Genomic DNA, 19,523 nt, shown 5'->3' on the forward strand with positions numbered 1-19,523 from the left:
GAAAATTAAATGAAGCATTTCAGTTATTTGTAAAATGAATATATTAATTGTAATTCTCCATTATTTTAAATTTTGATTCCAGTCTCTCGTAGAAAAGGCATTGCATTTTGCATTTTAGTTCCAAGCAGTTATTTTAATGATAATCGTAACAAAAGAAATAAAAATATATAATTTTATATGAGTACAAATTTTCTGGTGAAACAGTAAAAATATACCTACCTAAGTTTTATGCTATAAATTTAAACAGGGCCGCCGCAGTGGGAAACCAGCTACTAACCGCTTGAGCTATGGCGCGGCCCTATTCTGACGTAAGGACACCGATATAAATTATTTTAACTGAACTCAAAATACTGAAATATGAACAATAATTCTGAAATAGACAAAATAAGCGTGGATAGAAAATTAAATGAAGCATTTCAGTTACTTGTAAAATGAATATATTAATTGTAATTCTCCATTATTTTAAATTTTGATTCCAGTCTCTCGTAGAAAAGGCATTGCATTTTGCATTTTAGTTCCAAGCAGTTATTTTAATGATAATCGTAACAAAAGAAATAAAAATATATAATTTTATATGAGTACAAATTTTCTGGTGAAACAGTAAAAATATACCTACCTAAGTTTTATGCTATAAATTTAAACACAAGACAAGAGACAGTTTCTACCTCCACAAAAGCAATGGAAGAAGCATGCGTGACACAGGAGCTGACATCACGTATCCACATGCAGCAGGAGATAAGCTTTCCAGATTACGACAACCGGTTCGATTACGTTTAATTTAAATATGAAATAACTCTTCATGAAGTGGAATACGTTTAACCTCTATATGTCAAGTTGTGTGCTCGTGAAAGTTCGCGCCTTTGTGCTTCACTACGCTATGGAGCGTAGAGTCGTTTGCACTAGATGGGTGTCATGATCTCGCTTCGAGAGCTTCGCCTTCAATGCACTCAGCCTCTCCTTCGGTCCATTTCGAGCTTCATGCCTCCATAAGGAAATCTCTCAGGAGGTAGAATTGGATTGTGGCGGCAGAGCGACACTAAATCACTGACCGTGACCTCAAAGTGACCCGAAGATTCCGAACTGAGTACCACGACAGCGTTCCGTACACGAACTAAGGAAACGGTTACCGTTTCTCACGGTGTTGTCGCTTGCAGAATTCTTATACTTTTTCTTCTACCCTGAAGATGGGGGCGATACGTTCCTCCGAAACGTCGGTTAACACCACATATACACGGTGCCAAATCCCAGAAGACTGCTTTCTTCATAGTCACCGCCGTGAAAGCCTCAAATCTTACATACGATAACTAAATTTCGTCCACTACTCATTTTATTTATACGTATTCAAGTGTTTTCCAGCTGTTTTATCCGACTTCCCTTCAACATTCCAAAGAAATACGTCCTATCAACGCAACCTACTCTGTATTTACAAAAAATCCGTACACTATCATAGGAAATTCTGAGTCATTAAATTATTGAAAGTCTTCACTCATCAGTAATCTGTCAGACGACAGGTCCACAGTCTCTTCCAAAACAGTTCCTCCACTTAATGCGATCTCAAGCTTTCTCCTTCAATTAAAATATCCTCTTCTGTCCCCAAGGTCATCCAGCATCTTCTTACGTCTTCTTCCTCGTCTTCTGGTCACTTCTATCCGCCCATCTATCTTTCCTTCGATAGCTTCTTTTAGAAGGCAGTTTCTGCGTAAAACATGACCAATCCAANTATCCAGGAAAAGTGATAGTTTTTCCATTTGCTTTCCACATCGCAGTACAACAGCCGTTCAAACCACTCTGGTCAACCCCTAACCACGATAAGGTGGAGACACCAACGAGGAGGTGAAAGTCTTATAAAGAGATAAAGATCTTATAATAAATCGTTTTCTTCGCTGCTGTCGATTAAGATCTGTTAATATCTGTCGAGGTGTCAGATGTATTATCTTGTGAACTGGTTAAGTAGTGTCTTATTAAACCAAGGAATGAGACGCATTTGCTGATACAGACTAGCATAATACCACATGTTTCTATGTTCCGAAGGCTTCAGCTCTACTTCATGTAAATTTACGTAAGCATTACTATATTTTACTGTCATTAAAGAAGTTCATTACAACTGCAAATATTTATCATCACCAAGATATATAGTTCAGCAAATCTTATCAAACGAAATTGCACTGTCAATTACGTACCACTATTTCTACTATAACTGCTTTTTGATTAAGTGTCATAGTACTGAATTATTCCTTTTGAGTGTTTAATGGCAGTAAGTTCCATGCAAGTTATTTGGTGTCTCTCGAAGGGAACTACGCTCTAGTAAGCAAAATTACAATTAAAGTTCATGACCTGCAGAAGTAGCCTTATCAGTTAGAGCTAACATAATATTCAAACGTTTTTACCACTTTCATTTAAGGAAAATGAGATGTATGTTTTCCTTGACGAGCGGTACTTTTAATACCTTCAAAGAGCTTGGCTTACGGCCCTCCACAAAGTACTCTTAACATGGCAATTACAAAAGTGAGAAGGCTTAGTTTCTCCTCTTTGTTTCTAATATTCGACTAATTTTGCCTGTATTTGCGAGGGCCCGTAAGCACGTGGTGAGGTGGTGCATAGTCGCGCAGGAGGTGGAGTCTCACTCATCTCCAGAAAGTCACTGCGCCTGTCTGTCCAGACGAACTCTGTAGTAGAAGGGGGCTGGAACAGTGCGTCCAAAGCAGCAGTCGGCGTTCGACCGACAATCCGCGCGTCACGACGTCCAGCGAAGACAAGTGACTGTGAACAAGTGAGTGTGAGCGTTGTGTTCGGTGGGTGGGTTGTCCTGACATGATCTCAGTGGACCGGTGCAGTGGGCCATGTCCGCCCTTCGGTTCGTAGCGTCAACGCTCTGCATTTTCTTTACCGTCGTCGTGTCCGGTAAGATGTCTAGTTACAGGGGCGATAGCATGCTCCATGCATTTCACCGCATGTATACACAAGGGCGAACACGTGTGTTCAAAACACAGGGAGGCAATCAAGTCTCAGAAAATTGTACATTAATTTAAGGTTAAAACTATAGAAGACTAATAGTATAGAATATTTCAGGTTGTCATCCGCATGAAAGAGTCCCAGTATACAATTTGCTCAGTCGTGGATGCAGTATCAAGGCCTGGCTGCGACCCATACACGATGAAAGATGTTTAAAATTTATAACATTCATAAAATAGCTAATCTTTTTTATCATTTTTATCAACTTTCACATAAAACCAGAATTATTTCGCAGACAACTAGTATAATTTAAGGTTTTATTGGTTCATTTCAACTCTCAACTAGCCTAATTTTTCACACCAATATTCGTGAAAAGTAGTAACCTGTACTCTTGGAATGAACATGAATATTGTTCATGATTCGGCTACTGATGTTACTCAACCATATTTTCCTCTTCCAGATGCCAAGAAACATATAATTCTATGCACTATATTTCTGGGAACAAAATAATTGCAATGTATCATTTTATATTCTTTTTAAAAATGATTTATTCGTATGTGTATGAGTTCTTATTGAATTATTTAATATATAAGCAGGACAAAATCAATAAATCTAATTAATCATAGAAATTTGCAAACTTACGTAATACAACTGAACTGGTTTTAGAGTTGGTAACAAAATTATATTTTTGAAGAAATTAATTTCAGGGGGTTTCTGTCGAGAAGGTTAGAGGCTTGATGGACTTATATAGGCCTATTCTATGCTTTCTACAGCTCAAAGAACGTGGGTAAATTATATCTTGTACAATTAAGAAATGATCTGTCTGAAGCACTAAACGTTGGAATTGTGTTGTTCGCATGCCTACTGCATATCTGGGAAGTTTTCATATTCAATTATCAGCCTGACGTCGTCCAGACTATTTTTCTCTTAATTTACCTCAGGCCTTTCGTATAAATTCTGAGACAGCAGCTTATAAGTGGTCACGACACATTCCTACCGCATCCTCAGTTCATTGTTGAAAATAATTATCTTGGACATTTCACAGTGAGTTAATTCAGAGAGCGTTGTTATATAAGTTAGGCACAAAATATCAAGTACCCTTCAAGAAAAGAGATTATTTCAGTGTTACTTAGAACAGAAAATAGAATATAAATGTCGCCGGTAAATCGTTCCCGTACCTTTCTTCATAAATTCCCGCGTCGCGTTACAAGTTCAATTTCTCCCTGTCTGCAGTGTGAGTATATTTCCAGCCGGTCTTTGTCCCGCTAGTAGTGGGCTGTAAAAGTCATCAAGTATGGCACAGCGCTTCTGTACGCAGTTGTTTGTTGGCCAGGAAAAGTCGCCCGCCTCGCCGTCAAAGTGGTCCTATAAAGAACGAATGAAACAAGTTTAAGTTAAATATTTCACTCAGAAAATGCATTTAGTAACAGTAGTCCGAAAGAGAAGTAGAATATCATGTCAATTCTAGCGACGAACTCGGAAGGTTGTCTGTGGAATTTGAATAATTCTGTTAAAATTAAATTTCAGAATACCACAAAAATTATGAAATGCTAGTGATGACAAAAAAAAACGAACTCCGTGGTCTTTAGTCTTCAAGCGAACTATACCTACCAAGCGACCGTCGCTTGTCGGCGAAGTTAGTGCCAACTTTAGCGCATAGAAGGTGTCGCGTGGTCAGCGCAACGGATCCCCACGGCTGTTAATCTCGATTTTCTATAATGATTTTCTGACGGTAAGAATAAGTGGAACATAATTTATGAATTCAGCTACAATACGCCCAAGCAAAGAACGAATATCTTCTCAGATTTTGAGTTGGGATGTGAGGAAATTTCACTGAGTCAAGTTACAGCAATTTTTATTATTGGTAAAATACGAAATCTGGTAATATCTAATGGAATAAGAGACACATACGTATATTAAGGCCTTGCAAATTCAGTTGCAAATTCGTAAATAGGCACACAGCCCTTCACGTTATATTATGCATTTACATAATACAGATTATACATACTTATAATTAAGTGTCACAAAGCAAATAAGACTTTCATTTACAGGTACGTGCCGCACATATTGACATAGTTACCTACAGGTTCTGTGGCCCACCCAGCCTCCAATTCAGTTGTCAGTAAAGCGGTTTAAGTTGAAGCTGGTCACCTCCACCACAACGAGAGCTTTACGATCACTGTCCTACGCGTTTCAAATGCATAAGAATTTGGGAAAGAAGCAATATTACTTTTTTTGCTGTATGTGAAATTGATACATAATCATTTGAGCTTTACTAATTCTTATAAGAAAGTGCATCATATCCAGAAAGTATGATATATTGATGGACACTACCACCTAAAAGGAAACCTTTTTCAAACAGGGATTGACAGACGATCCCACTTGTGAATGGTGCCCAGAAGAAGATGAATCAACCATATCGTATATACTCGTACATATATATCCTATGCGATTGTGAGGGCAAAGCGTATTTAAGATTTCGCCACCTGGGCCAGTTCTTTACGGAACCAAGTGACTTTTATGGCGCCCCCATAAATAAATCCTACATTTCATTCGAAGTGTATGATTAATAAAAGGTTAATCCTAAGGGTAAGCACAATAGATCATTGAAGGTCGCAGTGCAAGGGCCGGATTTTATGGCCCACCCCTAACACATACTTCACACATACTACTATATGATATATTGATAATGGACTGACTTATAATTTCAGACAAGTAATGCAAAATTTAATATAAACATGACTTTAACGCAAATTACAGCAATCCTCCAGTGTATAACGACGTATTATACTCTAATCCTTCCAACAAAGATATTTATAAATTTAAAATTATAGATTCTCTTCGCGTTAACTGACGATATTTCAAATGCATAATCTTTACACTCATTAGTGGTCAATGCTCATTAATTTAGTTGCCATAACTGAGTATAATGCTAGAAGAATTTGATTTGTAATTTCTTCATATCAAGAGGCTTTCTCAAAACGAATATTAGGTTCACTGTCAATGATAAATTTGGAAGGATGTAAAATTTCTTGCTTCCTGTTAAGTCCCCACCTCAGTATTTCTCTCAATATATCCAGATGAACCATAAAAGTGGCATAGAATCAGAGCTGGGATCTCCAGAAAACGAAACAGGAGTACAAAATTTACGAAACGATATGTGGTAACAAGGTGAAGTACATACAGTACTTGCAGCGCGCAATATCGTGACAAAGCAATTAACATCTGTTACTAGTAGAGGCATATATAGAGCAGGATCCGCTATGTCAGACTGCAAACCTGTTTCACCCATTCACATTGGAAGAGCGGCCGTGCACGTTATATTTTAATGCTGTTTCTTACGTCTCGAAGCGCTCGTGATTTTCTTCAGTGCCGTAAATTGTACCAATACCTGTATTAAACACATATGACATCTATACCCCTAGAATGAGAAGGTCATATCCTCACTCACTCACTTAAGGTGCTGAGACCTTCGTGAGAAGCAGCCAATTGTGCAGCTCCTCAAGAACTTCTCAGCATTTTATGGAACCCGAAGGTTTATTACCGTGTTCACAAGAACCCTCCACTGGTCCCTATTTTGAGGCAGATCGATCCAATCCGTACCATTTCATCTGATTTCTCTAAAATCCATTTAAATATTGCCCACCCACCTACGTCATAGTCTTCCCAGTGGCCTCTTTCCTTCTGGCTTTCCTACCAGTATCCTATATGCATTCTTCTTATCCACATTTGTACTACATTCCCTGCCCAGGTTAACCTCCTTGACTTGCTCATTATAATTACAGAAGTTATGAAGCTCCTCATTATGCAGTTTTCTCCAACCTCCCGTCACTTCATCTCTCATCGCTCCAAATGTCCTCCTCAGAAAAGCGTTCTCAAATACACTAATTCTATGGTCCTCCCTCCATACACCTACCTGCGTTTACGAAATTGCTTTCTTTATTTCAGTCACAAGGCCACGCTAAGCATAATCACCGCAGGCACTGTATCCGAAGCACGTGCAACAATATTTCGCTATAACGACAGGGTGTTCACCAGCTCATTCACTGAAGTGTGAGGCTACAGACCGGACGGCAGGCTTTCCATTACTTTTAGGGAAAACAGAATTTTCATCATCTGGAAAGTAACGCTGTGCATTCTAGTGCTTACGGACATCTGTGAAAAAATCTGTTGTCTCTATCTTTAAGGCAGAAGAGAATTATTTTTGTAAAAGTCGATAAAAATCTACCAGAATATACGGCGTTACATCGCATCATAATCACTGCTGCGAGAGCCTAACATCTCATACTGCGGTTTTCTGGATTATGACGTCATGTATTCTGGTAAGCTAGTATCAACGATTCTGTTCATCTTGAAGGAGAGTGTTTCTATCCTGAAGATGGTGGCAATACGTTATCCCGAAACATTTGCACCTATTTCCAAGACTACACGGTATCTTCCTATTTCTCGTGGGTTATTAGCAACATCTCCCGTCCCTAAATTACATAACTTCGTATGGTAGGATGCATGATGGGTGATAAACTGGAAGGATTTGGAAGGAAATGTTCGTGGACCATTTGCGATAGTATTCCGGTACCTGCCTGGAGGGATCGAGAAAAACCACGAAAATCCTCACTCAGCGCAGCCTGTGTCCGGCAATGATTCGAATAGATTATCTCCAGAATAAAAGCCTAGAGCGTTATCTCTAGGCCAATCTGTTCGTTATAGGAAGTAGGGCTCCAGCGGCTCACAGTAAGTATCTTTATACCACCTTGATAAATATCTAGATACAGAGGGCACAGCAAAATAACACGAACGCGCAATAACTTCTATTATAAAATGTTATTGAAATTGGTCCAGCGATTTTCAAGTTAAAGGTTGAATCGACACAAAATCCCTTTTGCTTAGTAATTATCTCTAATGCTGCAAGACTTAAGGGCACAAATATGTTTCATTCCTCTGTACAACTCTCTGAGAAACATTCCTTAACTTTAAGCTAGACATGAGACATAAACGCACGTAGACATTTTATGCGTATAAAATATCGTTTACTGTTTTCGGGGGCAGGCGGTAGCGTAGATTTAGGTACTATGCTACAAGTCGGAAGGTCGTGTATTCGAGTCCAGATGAGCTGAATTTTTTCAATTTAGTTAATCCTTCCAGTCGCATTATGGCCCTGGGTTCGACTCAGTCTCCAACAGAAATGAGTACCTGGGATTTTCATGAGGGTAAAGGGCGACCGGCGCGTATGGCTAACAACATTACCGCCATTTATAAGCCGATTGTCTAGAGAATATGAAAACGTCGACGTCTCACAAACTTATGGGCCTCCACGTCCTGTTACAGAGATAGCTTTACCTCTTTTTACTACTGTCTGATTTTAGACAAAACTGAAACATGTAAAAAAGTTAAGGAAAATCTCCAGCTGTCAAATTAAAAAAAAATCCTTTAGCTCTTCTCGAAACACTTCGTAAGGACAGAGGGACGGCTAAATGTGGCAAAACCATTAGGAGGATTTTATAATATTTCCTTACGAGCATACCAAAACACCCCAATTCCTTCGCTACCAGCATCTGAAGAACGTTCTACCTTGCAGTGCACAAAATTTCTTGGTGAGAAACCTTATTTACAGGACACCGGAGCACCTCATAAAACGAATGAGAGCCGATAATATTTGAGATATGTAGTGCCATACGCGACAAAGGTGAAATCTCTGAACAATGTTATCCATTATCCGTTATTCTCACTCTGTATCGTGTGCTTCAAAATGATGGCACAGAACAACAGAAGGTAACAAATATCTCATTTCATCTGCATAGCTCGCGATGCGTAGTGCATGTTGGGAATGGGTTCATACTAATTCCGGTGTAACACACTAATCCAATCAGGTGTGCTATGCACCGACAATCAACACCAGCTCACGGTTGCTGGAGTTATTAAATAAAACATGTCAATCAACGCGTCCCAACTCGACGCCCTTCGTGACTAATTTATATGCAGAATAGGCGAGGTTTTGCATTACACTGAAATATAGTTGGAAGATGTTGATAATTCGAAGCGATATTTAAAATCAATTTAACATATACAGCACTATTATACAGTAGTCAATCACTTTTAAAATCAACATAAGAATATAATTAGTTGATTATTCGAATTCCTCGCTCTAAGAATGTTCTGGTTTCTCGTTGGCGCGTTTTACAAATGTAATAACCATTTCCGATACGCGCAACAAAGACCAATGAATAAATGTTCAATGGAACCGATTCATTTCGTTTTATGTAACTTTTTCTTTTCCGATCTCTTATAGTGTCCATGATTGTGAAGTTCAGTCTTGCACTCCAATCGAAGAACATAGATTTAGGGTGTTTGAGGTCAGAGAGCAAAGAAGAATATTTGAAGCTAAAAGGAAATAAGTAACAGGAGACCGGAGAAAACTTGATAACGAGAAGTTACATAATGTGTAATTTGTAATGTCTTCTATTCACCAAACATACATGCTATTAGGATCTTCAAATCAAGATCGTTAAGCTGAGAAGTGAATATTAAGACAGGTGAAGTGATAAAAACGTGTGGTCATCTAATTTTAAGAGAAAATATTACTTGATAAACCTAGATGCAGAAGAAAGCTAATGTTAAATGGATCCCAAGGAGATAGGGTTAAGAGTTTGGACTGGATTTATCTGCCTCTGGATAAAAATTTGTAAACAAAGTAACAAGCTTAAAGTTTCGTGAAAGGAAACATTTTAACCTCTTTCACAAATTATCTTTATTTTGAAAAATGAATTGGCTCCGTAACGTTATTATGGCCATAAGTTTGCTGTTTACTCTAACGTTAGAAACACTGAGTTATTTTTTATGAACAACATGATCGATAAATCCCATTCCGAACAATACGAATAATTGCAATAATAAGATGAAGCTGTGCATAACTAATTCAGCACTACACCACCAAGGCGCATGGGGAGTGGATGTACAGTTCCACAGTTTCTTGACCTCGGCAGTAGCTGGAGATGAGTGGCCATCTTCACGCAACTGCCGTTTTACCCCTCCCCCCGCCCCGGAGAAAATCCCACGATACCCATTGGATGGGAGGCTGAGTGGACCCCAGAGCTGGTCTGGACAATATGGAGAAGAGAAAATTCTGAACCTACCGGGACTCGAACTCCGATCGCTCGGTCGTCTAGCTCGTAAGCAGTCGCTATACTTACTGCGCTACCCCGGCTCACATAATTGCCGTAATAACATCTTTTTGAGGGTCTTGAAGGAGAGCTTTGAATGAACTAAATAAATAAAACTATTTATGAATATTGCCATACTTCCAGCAAAAATCCTCATTGCGTCACGGGGACATTTCTGCTGAATCACTTAAAAATTGTCTATCAGTACATAACTGCATTTGTTAATTAACTTCATTGTGCTCAGTTCTCGAGAATATAACACTACTAAGTTTCTCAAGAATTTGCCAACAATTTATGGTACCCAAGACTCCATTATCTCTTCCCTAAGTACCTGCCATTGGCACCTATCCATAGCCATATGAATCCAATCAACATCCTCCCATTCTATTTAAGATTATATTAGCGATATAAAAATTGAAAGTTAGCACGACTTTATAGTGTAATATTCTATAACACGTATAAAAAATATATGAAATATTAATTTATATTCGTTTGTAAATTGGGGATTGCAAGGGCAAATCTGAACGAAGAATTACATTCAAATTGTGAGTTTCAGTGCAAATTCAGTGCACATTACTCACTTTTAGACTATAAATATTCACAAGGACGCAAAACCCAATAGTGAGGTCTCGCACACAAAACGTATGAAAGGCGCGTCTTTAAAAGGAACGCTGTTGACAACCTCAAAATACCGAGTCGCCGTACGTGACCAGTCACCTGTATCCAGTGACAGAGAACCGCTCTCAGCAGTTGCATGCCATGGATTCACAAAAACATTTCTATGTGATGCAGGGGAGGCTCGTAACCTGCGTTTTTTCCTTGGCGTGGCTAGAGATATGTTGTAAGTTGAATGACGAAACCAAATAGTAATTCTTAAAGGTTCGAAGCACATTTCCATGGTATTTCAGAATTGGTTTCATAATGTCATAGCCAAAAATGGGGACCTGCTTGGAAATAACCCATCCAGACTTACATTATTGTATTTCATTCCAGAGGTCTACGGTTTAGGGAAACTCTAAATACATGCACGTGTAAATTACAAAAGAGTTGGATATAATATACGATACTGACAGGAAAGCAGATTAATATTGAAATCACGTGAGAACTTACCCAAACCTGTTTGTTAATAACCCATTTAAGACTAGACTTTTTGGAGTGATTGTGACTATAATTTGGAAATACCCCCCAGTTAGCTTCGCCATGTCCGCCTGTATGTCTGACCGCATGTAATGCATTTTCACTAAATTTATTATTGGAGAGTCCACGCACTCAGAGACACGTTCTACTTTGGGAAAAGTCGGACAAAAATAAGGAAATGTTTCCATGAAGAGCTATAAGCGTTCTTCACGTAACTCGCTCTGTACTTGCTAGGAAGAAATATGCTTCTAGCAGACACTAAAGGGAAAGCGAAACACTCTTAATGACAAATTCACATTTTTCTTCTTGATTGACTTGCTCGTCGACCATGAAGATAGAGGCGGTACGATACTCCGGAATGTCGCTGGCTTCTATCAGGCATCACGGCGTCATATCCCCGAATAATGCACTTTTCAGTAACCGCCATGAGCGCCTCAAATCTCACATTTCGTGACTTATACGTGTTACTGTCTTCATTACGTAGACTTCACATGAAACCGTTCATATCAGACACATAAAAGAGGAAATAGAATACTTCTGTTGAAGCTGTTAGTTCGTAGTGACTATTGTAGTTCAATAACAGGCTAATTTTAACTTCGGAAACTTTGTTGTAATAAGTGGCAGTTGTCGGATATATCAACACTCTATGCCGTAATTCTTATTTTTGCTTTTATTTTAAATTTATTTCAGTATATGTTGCTCTGCTTGTGAACGTGACGACAGCTACTGGTATTGAAAATAGATGAAACTTATATATAAATCATATATGGAGCTCTCAGAGAAGCTTGCAAAGAGCCTTTGTTGTCGTTAAGTCTGGCTACGTTTGTAACATCTCACTGCACTTATTTCCTGATAATAAACTGAAACTGTCTGAATTACGATCTGCATTAAATTGGACAATCAAAGACAGAACTCGTTATAAACAAGAGCCGCAGTGAAAAGTGTCTGTTCTCCTTTGTTTCGTTGTAGAAAGTTAATTGATTGTGAAATGCACGTTTAATCGGGTGTTGTTTGGCTTGCTATTCACGAAGATTTTGCAGAGTGCTCTGAAGATATGCAAATTTTCAGATTGTCAAGTATCTTGTGAGCGACCCTTTCATCTTATTTACGCTGCTCACAAGTAATTTGTACAGTCAATTAGCGAAAAGAAGCGATGCTGAAAGCTGTTTACACAGCTGCGTATTTGAGACTCACTAGTTGATAGCTGCAGGGAACATAATAGGAAACAAATTGTTGATATTCAGTACGGATATTGTGCCCGCTCTCTTTAAATGAACGGTATTAGAGTACGGACTTACTTCGGAAATTCTACAGAGTACTGCACAATCTATCCCACTACTCAACAAATATTAATGCTGCATTTAAGGAAAACCTGAAATAAGTCTACTAATTTTTCTACTATGCTTGTACAGCATAGTACTAGGCTTGTACAGCATCCCTACAGCTGATAAAATTTTATATTGACTCCTATATTATTATTCGAAATTAACTGAAAATCACTGAGGATTAAAAAAAGGACTTCCTCTTGATTTACTGATGACGAATAATAGGTGCAATCTGGGAAGTCACCTTAAAAAGACGAATAATAGAATTAATTTTCATTTTATATGAAATGTTTAATAACTTCTTTTAACTCTCATTACCTGCCCTTTATTTGAGCTTGGAAATTAGTCTCTCATACTATTTTTTTTAATCTCCTTTATTGACAATCAGATACTACAATCTTTCTGTCAATTTGCTGTCTTCTGTACAATTAGTTAAGAATTGTACACTTCAGTGGCTTCAGTGGGTCACTTCCATCGACGTGTCCCTCAGATTTTTAGGTCTTCTGGCCACTTTCGTCCAATTCTTCTGTGGTCGTGATGCAGTAAGAGTGGCTGGAGCAGTGGGTTTGGGTGGTTAGCTAATTTGCTGAAGTGGTTGATGCTGTGTTCTTTGATGACTTCTGTGACGTATGGAATTTTGACGTCTGTGTGAATGGTGTGGTTAGACACGTACCACGGTGCGTTTACGATGAGACGAAGAATTTTTGATTGAGTTCGTTGGATGAGATCTATATTTGTTTTGCTGGCGCATCCCCAGAGCTGGGTTCCGTATGTCCATATTGGTTTGATGACTGCTTTGTATACTAGCAGCTTGTTGTCAATGGATAGGTGAGATTTTTTTCCTATGAGCCAGTATAGGTCTTTGATTTTTTGATCCATTTGTCTCCTTTTCGTGAGGATATGTTGTTTCCAGTTGAGCTTGCTGTCAAAGGTAAGTTCGAGATACTTTGCTTGATCTTTTTGTTGGATGGTAGGGTGCTTTATTTTGATCGGGGGGCACTTGCCTTTTCGAAGCGTGAACGTCGTTTAAATGGATTTTGCTTCATTAACTTTGATTTTCCATTTTTTTAGCCATTTTTCTATGAGTATGAGGTGTCTCATACTAAATGAAGAACGTGTAGTGAGGGTGTGTGAGAACAGATTCCGGAAGCGCACATTTTGTCCTCAAGGAGGACCTAACCAGAGGATAGAAAGAGTTGGATAACGAAAAAACACATAATTTCTCCTCTTCACTAATTATTACTAGAAAAAGTGAATCAACGAGGATTACAAAGACTGAGAGTGTATCCGGCAGAGGTTAGATAAAGATGCAAATTTCTTGTAGGAAAATCACTATAAAATCACTTGAGTGACCTAGACGGCGGTAACAGAATTATGTTAAAATGAGTATTACACTAATAGAATACGAAGGTATTGACTTAGATTGCCTGCAGCAGGACAAAAATCAGCGTCCGGGTTTTGTGGACACGGTAACGAACCTTCGGGTTCAGTAAAAGGAGGGCAATTGGAGAATCTGGGCCCAAATTAGATTTTCAATACTAAATTTGATATATGGAATTAGTAATTATATAAGATACATAAAATATANACCTTCGGGTTCCATAAAATTCTGGGAAATTCTTGAGTAGCTGCAGAATAGGCGGCTCCTCCAGAAGGGCTCAGCTCCATGAGTAAGTAAGTAAATTAAGTTAATTATATTTCTTTTAAATACACATTTTAAACTGGAAAACAATAAATGATTTTCATTGCCAATGAAATCACATGCATAAATTCATGCCTAGGCATTTATTGTGATGATCTTTCTAACGTCAGAAACTTTACCAATATTTAATAATTAACCATCTAGAACAAACAATAATCAGAGAGCAGAGCTGCACACACAGATGAAAATAATACTGCCCTGCTAAACAAATAAAATTACATTCGTTTGCATAGAGAGCTCAAATAAGCCTCCAGCTCTCCGGCTTCAAAAGCGTTAAATGTAAATTAAACTAGCGGCAAATACGTGAAATCCAAACGTTTTAACACCTGTTACTGTGTGCGCGATTACTGTTAATTTACTAATGAACTGTCAAATTCGTCAATTAGCACAAAAGTCACTGCGACAACATCCACTTGGTCACAATTAACGACGAATATGACTACAAAATATGTTTGCATATCCGTATAAAATAAGGGCAGAATATTAAAATGAAATTTTAAAAGAAATGGAAAGCGCTGCCGACGTTAAGCCTAAAATATCATCCCACTAACCTGAGAATTTTTCAGTAAGTTAATAGTGGCTCAGTAACTGCTAGTGAAGAAATTCCCTGCCACTTCTAGGATCCGAAAGTAAATGACTATATTTGTCAGATCCAAACACTGACATTTTAATATTATAAATACATTGTACTATATAAAAGGAAGCCCTTTCCCTTGGGGTCAAGTGGCTTGAGCGTGAATTTGGTCATTTATATACTTACTTACTCATGGAGCTGAGCCCTTCTTGAGGAGCCGCCAATTCTGCAGCTACTCAAGAATTTCCCAGCATTTTATGGAACCCGAAGTTTCATTACCGTGTTCACAAGAGCCCTCCCGTGGTCCCTATCCTGAGCCAGATCTATCCAATCCATACCATCCTATTCTAGCCCTCTAAGATCCATTTTAATATTGTCCACCCACCTAGGCCTTGGTCTTCCCTGTGGTCTCTTTCCTTCTGGCTTTCCCACCAATATCCTAAATGTGTACATACATATTTTCACTTTCCCATATGTTTCCATGGCGTGATGTTAAATTAAGGGCTAGGGCAATTTCATTTTTTATCAAACATAGGACAAAAATTATTTATTCTGACATAAACGAGGCATCAAACTAGACATATTGACAGACTTTGAAGTTTTTTAACCAAATACTTTTACGACAGAATTATATTTCGTTTTCTTTCCGTTAATATGTAAAATAAAGAAAGTATGAAATTGTTTCTACACTTATTTAAGTGCCCTAACATGGATAAATATATGGTAGCTGAGCTAGATACTGAATGCAATAGAGCTGTCAGATTCATGCTCCGTCCTCTTTACTCTTGGTAGAAAGAACCCTTAGTATCCATTAGGGACTGGACCCAGAAACGATCTGAACACTATGGAGAAGAAGAAAATATTTGCTTGTGCCGGGAATGAAACCCCTTTCCCTCCCAGGCAATTCACTGTACCGACAGAGCTACCTAGGCTTCTTCCTTTAATATGGATCTAATTTATTATATAATATGTCTTCATATTTACGTTTACTCGGATTTGGAAACTGCTTTTCTTTCACACTTCTTATCATCAGCAACGACGTCTATTTATTGAAAAAATATTTAACATCAAAGAAAACATGTGATTTATTTTTAAGTGTTGATGTGGTTAGTGAACGGGAGACGAACACCAGTTTCTTTCTGTGCCAATTAAGTGATATAGAATTTACTACTGTATACAGACAGCCACTTCTATTCAACTGTAAACGCGGATAACCTAGGAACGACATCAACTGAACTAACTTCCCACCATTTACATTCTTCTACAACTTTATGTATGCATGGTTAAGTCACAAATTTGATTTATTTCATTCTGGTCCGTCACACTAATATTATGAAGAAGTTAAATAGTTCCCTTCAGTGTGACTGGTTATGATTTTCTTATTGCAATTATTCATGCCCTTACACGTTTCGGTCTTCAGAGACCATCTTCAGAGGGTCACCATTACGTCAATACAGTTGGAAGCCACTACTGGAGTCCATGTTCTAAAAGTTAGAATATATACATGCAATTGGCTGTAAAATCTAAAGTCTTTACAACTACAGCGGCTGTTCTAATACTTTAAAATATTTAGAGTTAGTTTGTTAAGATTCTTTTGGAATTCGTAAACCAAGCAGGTTCGTGACGTCCCTCTTATTATTTCTTTCGACGGGGGCCGAATGTGTGTCACCCTGTCGTTCTCGAGAAGAGGGTTCTTTGATGTTGTCCTGTGGGTGTTTGTGGCCCGCTGTGTTGCTGTGTTGCAAACATCTAAGAGCATAAATAATTGAAATAAGAAAATTATAACCAGTCACACTGAACGGAACTATTTAACTTTTTCATAAGTCACAAATGTTTTTACATTTAGTCAATATCTGCATTATCTTGATTACATTGAGTCGCCTCTGGGAAGCACTGGGCCTAATATTCTCATGTAATCTGAAAATATTTAAAGAGTTCTTGTTGTTTTAAACACTGTAACGTATCAGCCGCGAGACACAGGATTTGGATTGATAACTGGATTTACTGAATACTTAACGACTCGTAATTACATATAATTATAACAGTCTCACTGACTGACACATCTACAAATCACTTCTAAGTCTTCTAAGTCTGCAATGACTACATTTATCATTGTTCGGTAGCTGCGTCTAACAGTTCAACAAAGACTGGCTGCTAACCGTTGACTCCGACCTTCGAGTTCCTACTAACTCAGAGTCAGATTAGGAGTTGCTCTGCGACTGGCAGTTACCGCCAATCAGTTCGCCTTGGCGCCAAGACCCATGAGGCTCACGACCAGAGATTTTTTCAACAGAACCCATGCGTTCATAGTCCTTATGTAACAACCTCTCTGACGAGAGGATTGGTTTATCTCTTTCTCCTGTTGATCCCTGCTACGAGTATATAGTGTCGGTATGGACCTCATAGAAAACACCGCATCAAACAGTTCATCTGCAGCTGAGTGTTTATTCTTTGCGACAGAAATATATTCACCTCTCCGTTGCCTAACAGTGGCCGCATCTATTCGTTCCACTATTCCGGCATTCTGCCTTCATGACACAATATAATTTTAATCAGATACTTAAGCGTCTGAAGGCTCTCAGAGCCGTCAGAATGTAAAATATGGTCATCAGTCTCGTGGGACTCGGAACCACGGATCGATGTAATGGCGAGGGCCAGCAGCAATCGGTCAGTCAAGGGAGTCAGCAGTTGTAGTCAGACCCCTCCTCTCGTTGAAGACGAGGTCCCACTTCTAAACACGTATATGTGAGAGAGAACTGAATTATTGGTCATGGCTCTCGACAGGACTCGAAATCAAGAATTATTGTACTGGCGAAGGCCAGCAGCAATTTAATCAACTGAACCATGGAATGGGATGGTATTTGGGTACTCTTCTTATTCCTTGATGATTAGGGCCAACAGCCATTCCGAAACAAATTGAAATGCCGAAGAAATTTTCTCTCATATTTGCTGTGATAATTAAGATTTTGGTCTGTTAAGGTATGAAAACCCGTAATTTCTTAAGTGGTAATTAATGTTTCGGAGAAATCTGCTTCAACCATCTTCAAGCTGAGATGGAAGCAGCACGCACCCTCAAAACCTTCTTAACCAGCCATGACATTGCACGATATTATAATAAAGAAGACCACAAATCCAACTGAATTGATCTATCAATCAAGCCTTTTTCTCTTTCTCCTATTCATAAATAACCGTATAGAGCAGAGCCCTTGAAAAACTACACCCCTTCAGCTAATCAAGAAATTCTTCGCAATTTAAAAAATCCGATCATTAATTCTTGTGTCCATAAGCGCCTACCACTGGATTCTATCTTGAGCCAGATTAACCCATTTCAGACTATCACATCATGTTCCTTAGTAGGCCACTGTAACACATGCCTGCTTCTTCAGAAATGTCGTCTAATATAGAACTCAAATGCGCATTAATAAAAATGTCTAGCATTGATTCTTATCACAAATTAATTCTTAGCAGTTGATATCAACACAATTTTAATCAAATGAACATTAATACCATCTCTTTAAATTAGTCTTAGTTCACGGAGCAAGTCACGTGTACGTATTACTTCACTCACTGTAAGAGTAACAGTGAACGTGCCTCTGTGCATTGGTGATGTGACTATGTTTATGCGTGCTTTTCCATGACTTGACATTACTGCACAAAACACGGCAGAAAACTGCACTCCAAGTGCACTTGGAATTGTATCTTAACATAACTTCCATACTGTAGGACATGAAATGCAGATATGCATCATACAATAACACGGGAACGAATATGACGTCACAGAACAGGCGTCATATTTCATATAAACTGATTATTAATCACGCTATTTGCATATAGCAAGGATCAGAGACGAGGCGTGGACACAGTTCAGCATATGTCACTGCATAATTACCACTGGCAAATAATCCGGTCCATGTTTATGGTATCATGTTGCCAAATGACTGAAAATCACATTTTCAGTGTTCCGCAATATGCGGTTAGAGTTATCATGGTATAAAAGAGAGAGATGTGAGAAGTCACGTGATTAAAGACTATGAATATTTAATTATAAAATTTGATTTTGTGGTGTTGGTGGTGATGATGGTAGCCTGCTGACAAGCTGGCATGAGATCGCATCAATTTATTGTTTGGTTGTCAGGCTTGGAAAGGGAGGGAAGTTTGGTCACAAACTGGGAAATATGTCAATACAAGTCCAATCCCCTTCTTTGTACAATAACACATTAAAGTATTACATGTAGCTAATCAAGATAATAATGGGCCAGCGCTGGTGGGCAATGAATTGTGGATTAGGCTACAAATGTGTTGCATGCGAGTAGATCATTAGAATTATATTATTTTCAGATTATCATGTCGAATATATCATGTGATAAAAAAGCATCACAAACTAAAAATGCTAAACTAAACTGTAAACAAATTATTTTTCTGGAGGCATTTTAAAGTTAACAGGTGAAGACTTTCTGGATTGCTTCTCTTGAAATCATGTTTCACTGTCACAGATCTGATAGAACTATTATAACAATTAGAATCCTCACGTCGATCATACAATACGGATGCAATCAGAGAGAGCGAGAGAGGGCCAAATGTGTATTGGTCACCTTGTATTGCTGTAGTGCCATGTCTTCACGTGTTACTATTGTCAAAACATAAAGGATCCTTCTGTATAAACTTAACACGCATAT

The 19,523-nt window shown here is 38.4% G+C and overlaps 1 protein-coding gene and 1 long non-coding RNA gene across 3 annotated transcripts in view; one reads left to right on the forward strand and one right to left on the reverse strand.

Annotated features, from left to right (window-relative positions):
• Positions 1-2,549: 2,549 nt before the first annotated feature.
• The window catches only part of LOC111869948 (neurotrimin), a 265,363-nt gene continuing 248,389 nt past the window's right edge, over positions 2,550-19,523 (forward strand). For both annotated transcript variants that reach the window (XM_023861847.2, XM_023861848.2), the window contains exon 1: positions 2,550-2,901. In XM_023861847.2, coding sequence (XP_023717615.1) covers positions 2,841-2,901 — 61 coding nt within the window. In that variant the 5' untranslated portion in view covers positions 2,550-2,840. The remainder of the gene's footprint in view (positions 2,902-19,523) is intronic.
• LOC117282746 overlaps positions 4,134-19,523 on the reverse strand; it is a 538,891-nt gene continuing 523,501 nt past the window's right edge. Inside the window, exon 3 of the long non-coding RNA XR_004513604.1 lies at positions 4,134-4,317. This is a non-coding gene — a long non-coding RNA (uncharacterized LOC117282746). The remainder of the gene's footprint in view (positions 4,318-19,523) is intronic.

Source organism: Cryptotermes secundus, unplaced genomic scaffold (assembly GCF_002891405.2).
Source record: "Cryptotermes secundus unplaced genomic scaffold, Csec_1.0 scaffold979, whole genome shotgun sequence".
Classification (NCBI taxonomy): Eukaryota; Metazoa; Arthropoda; class Insecta; order Blattodea; family Kalotermitidae; genus Cryptotermes; species Cryptotermes secundus.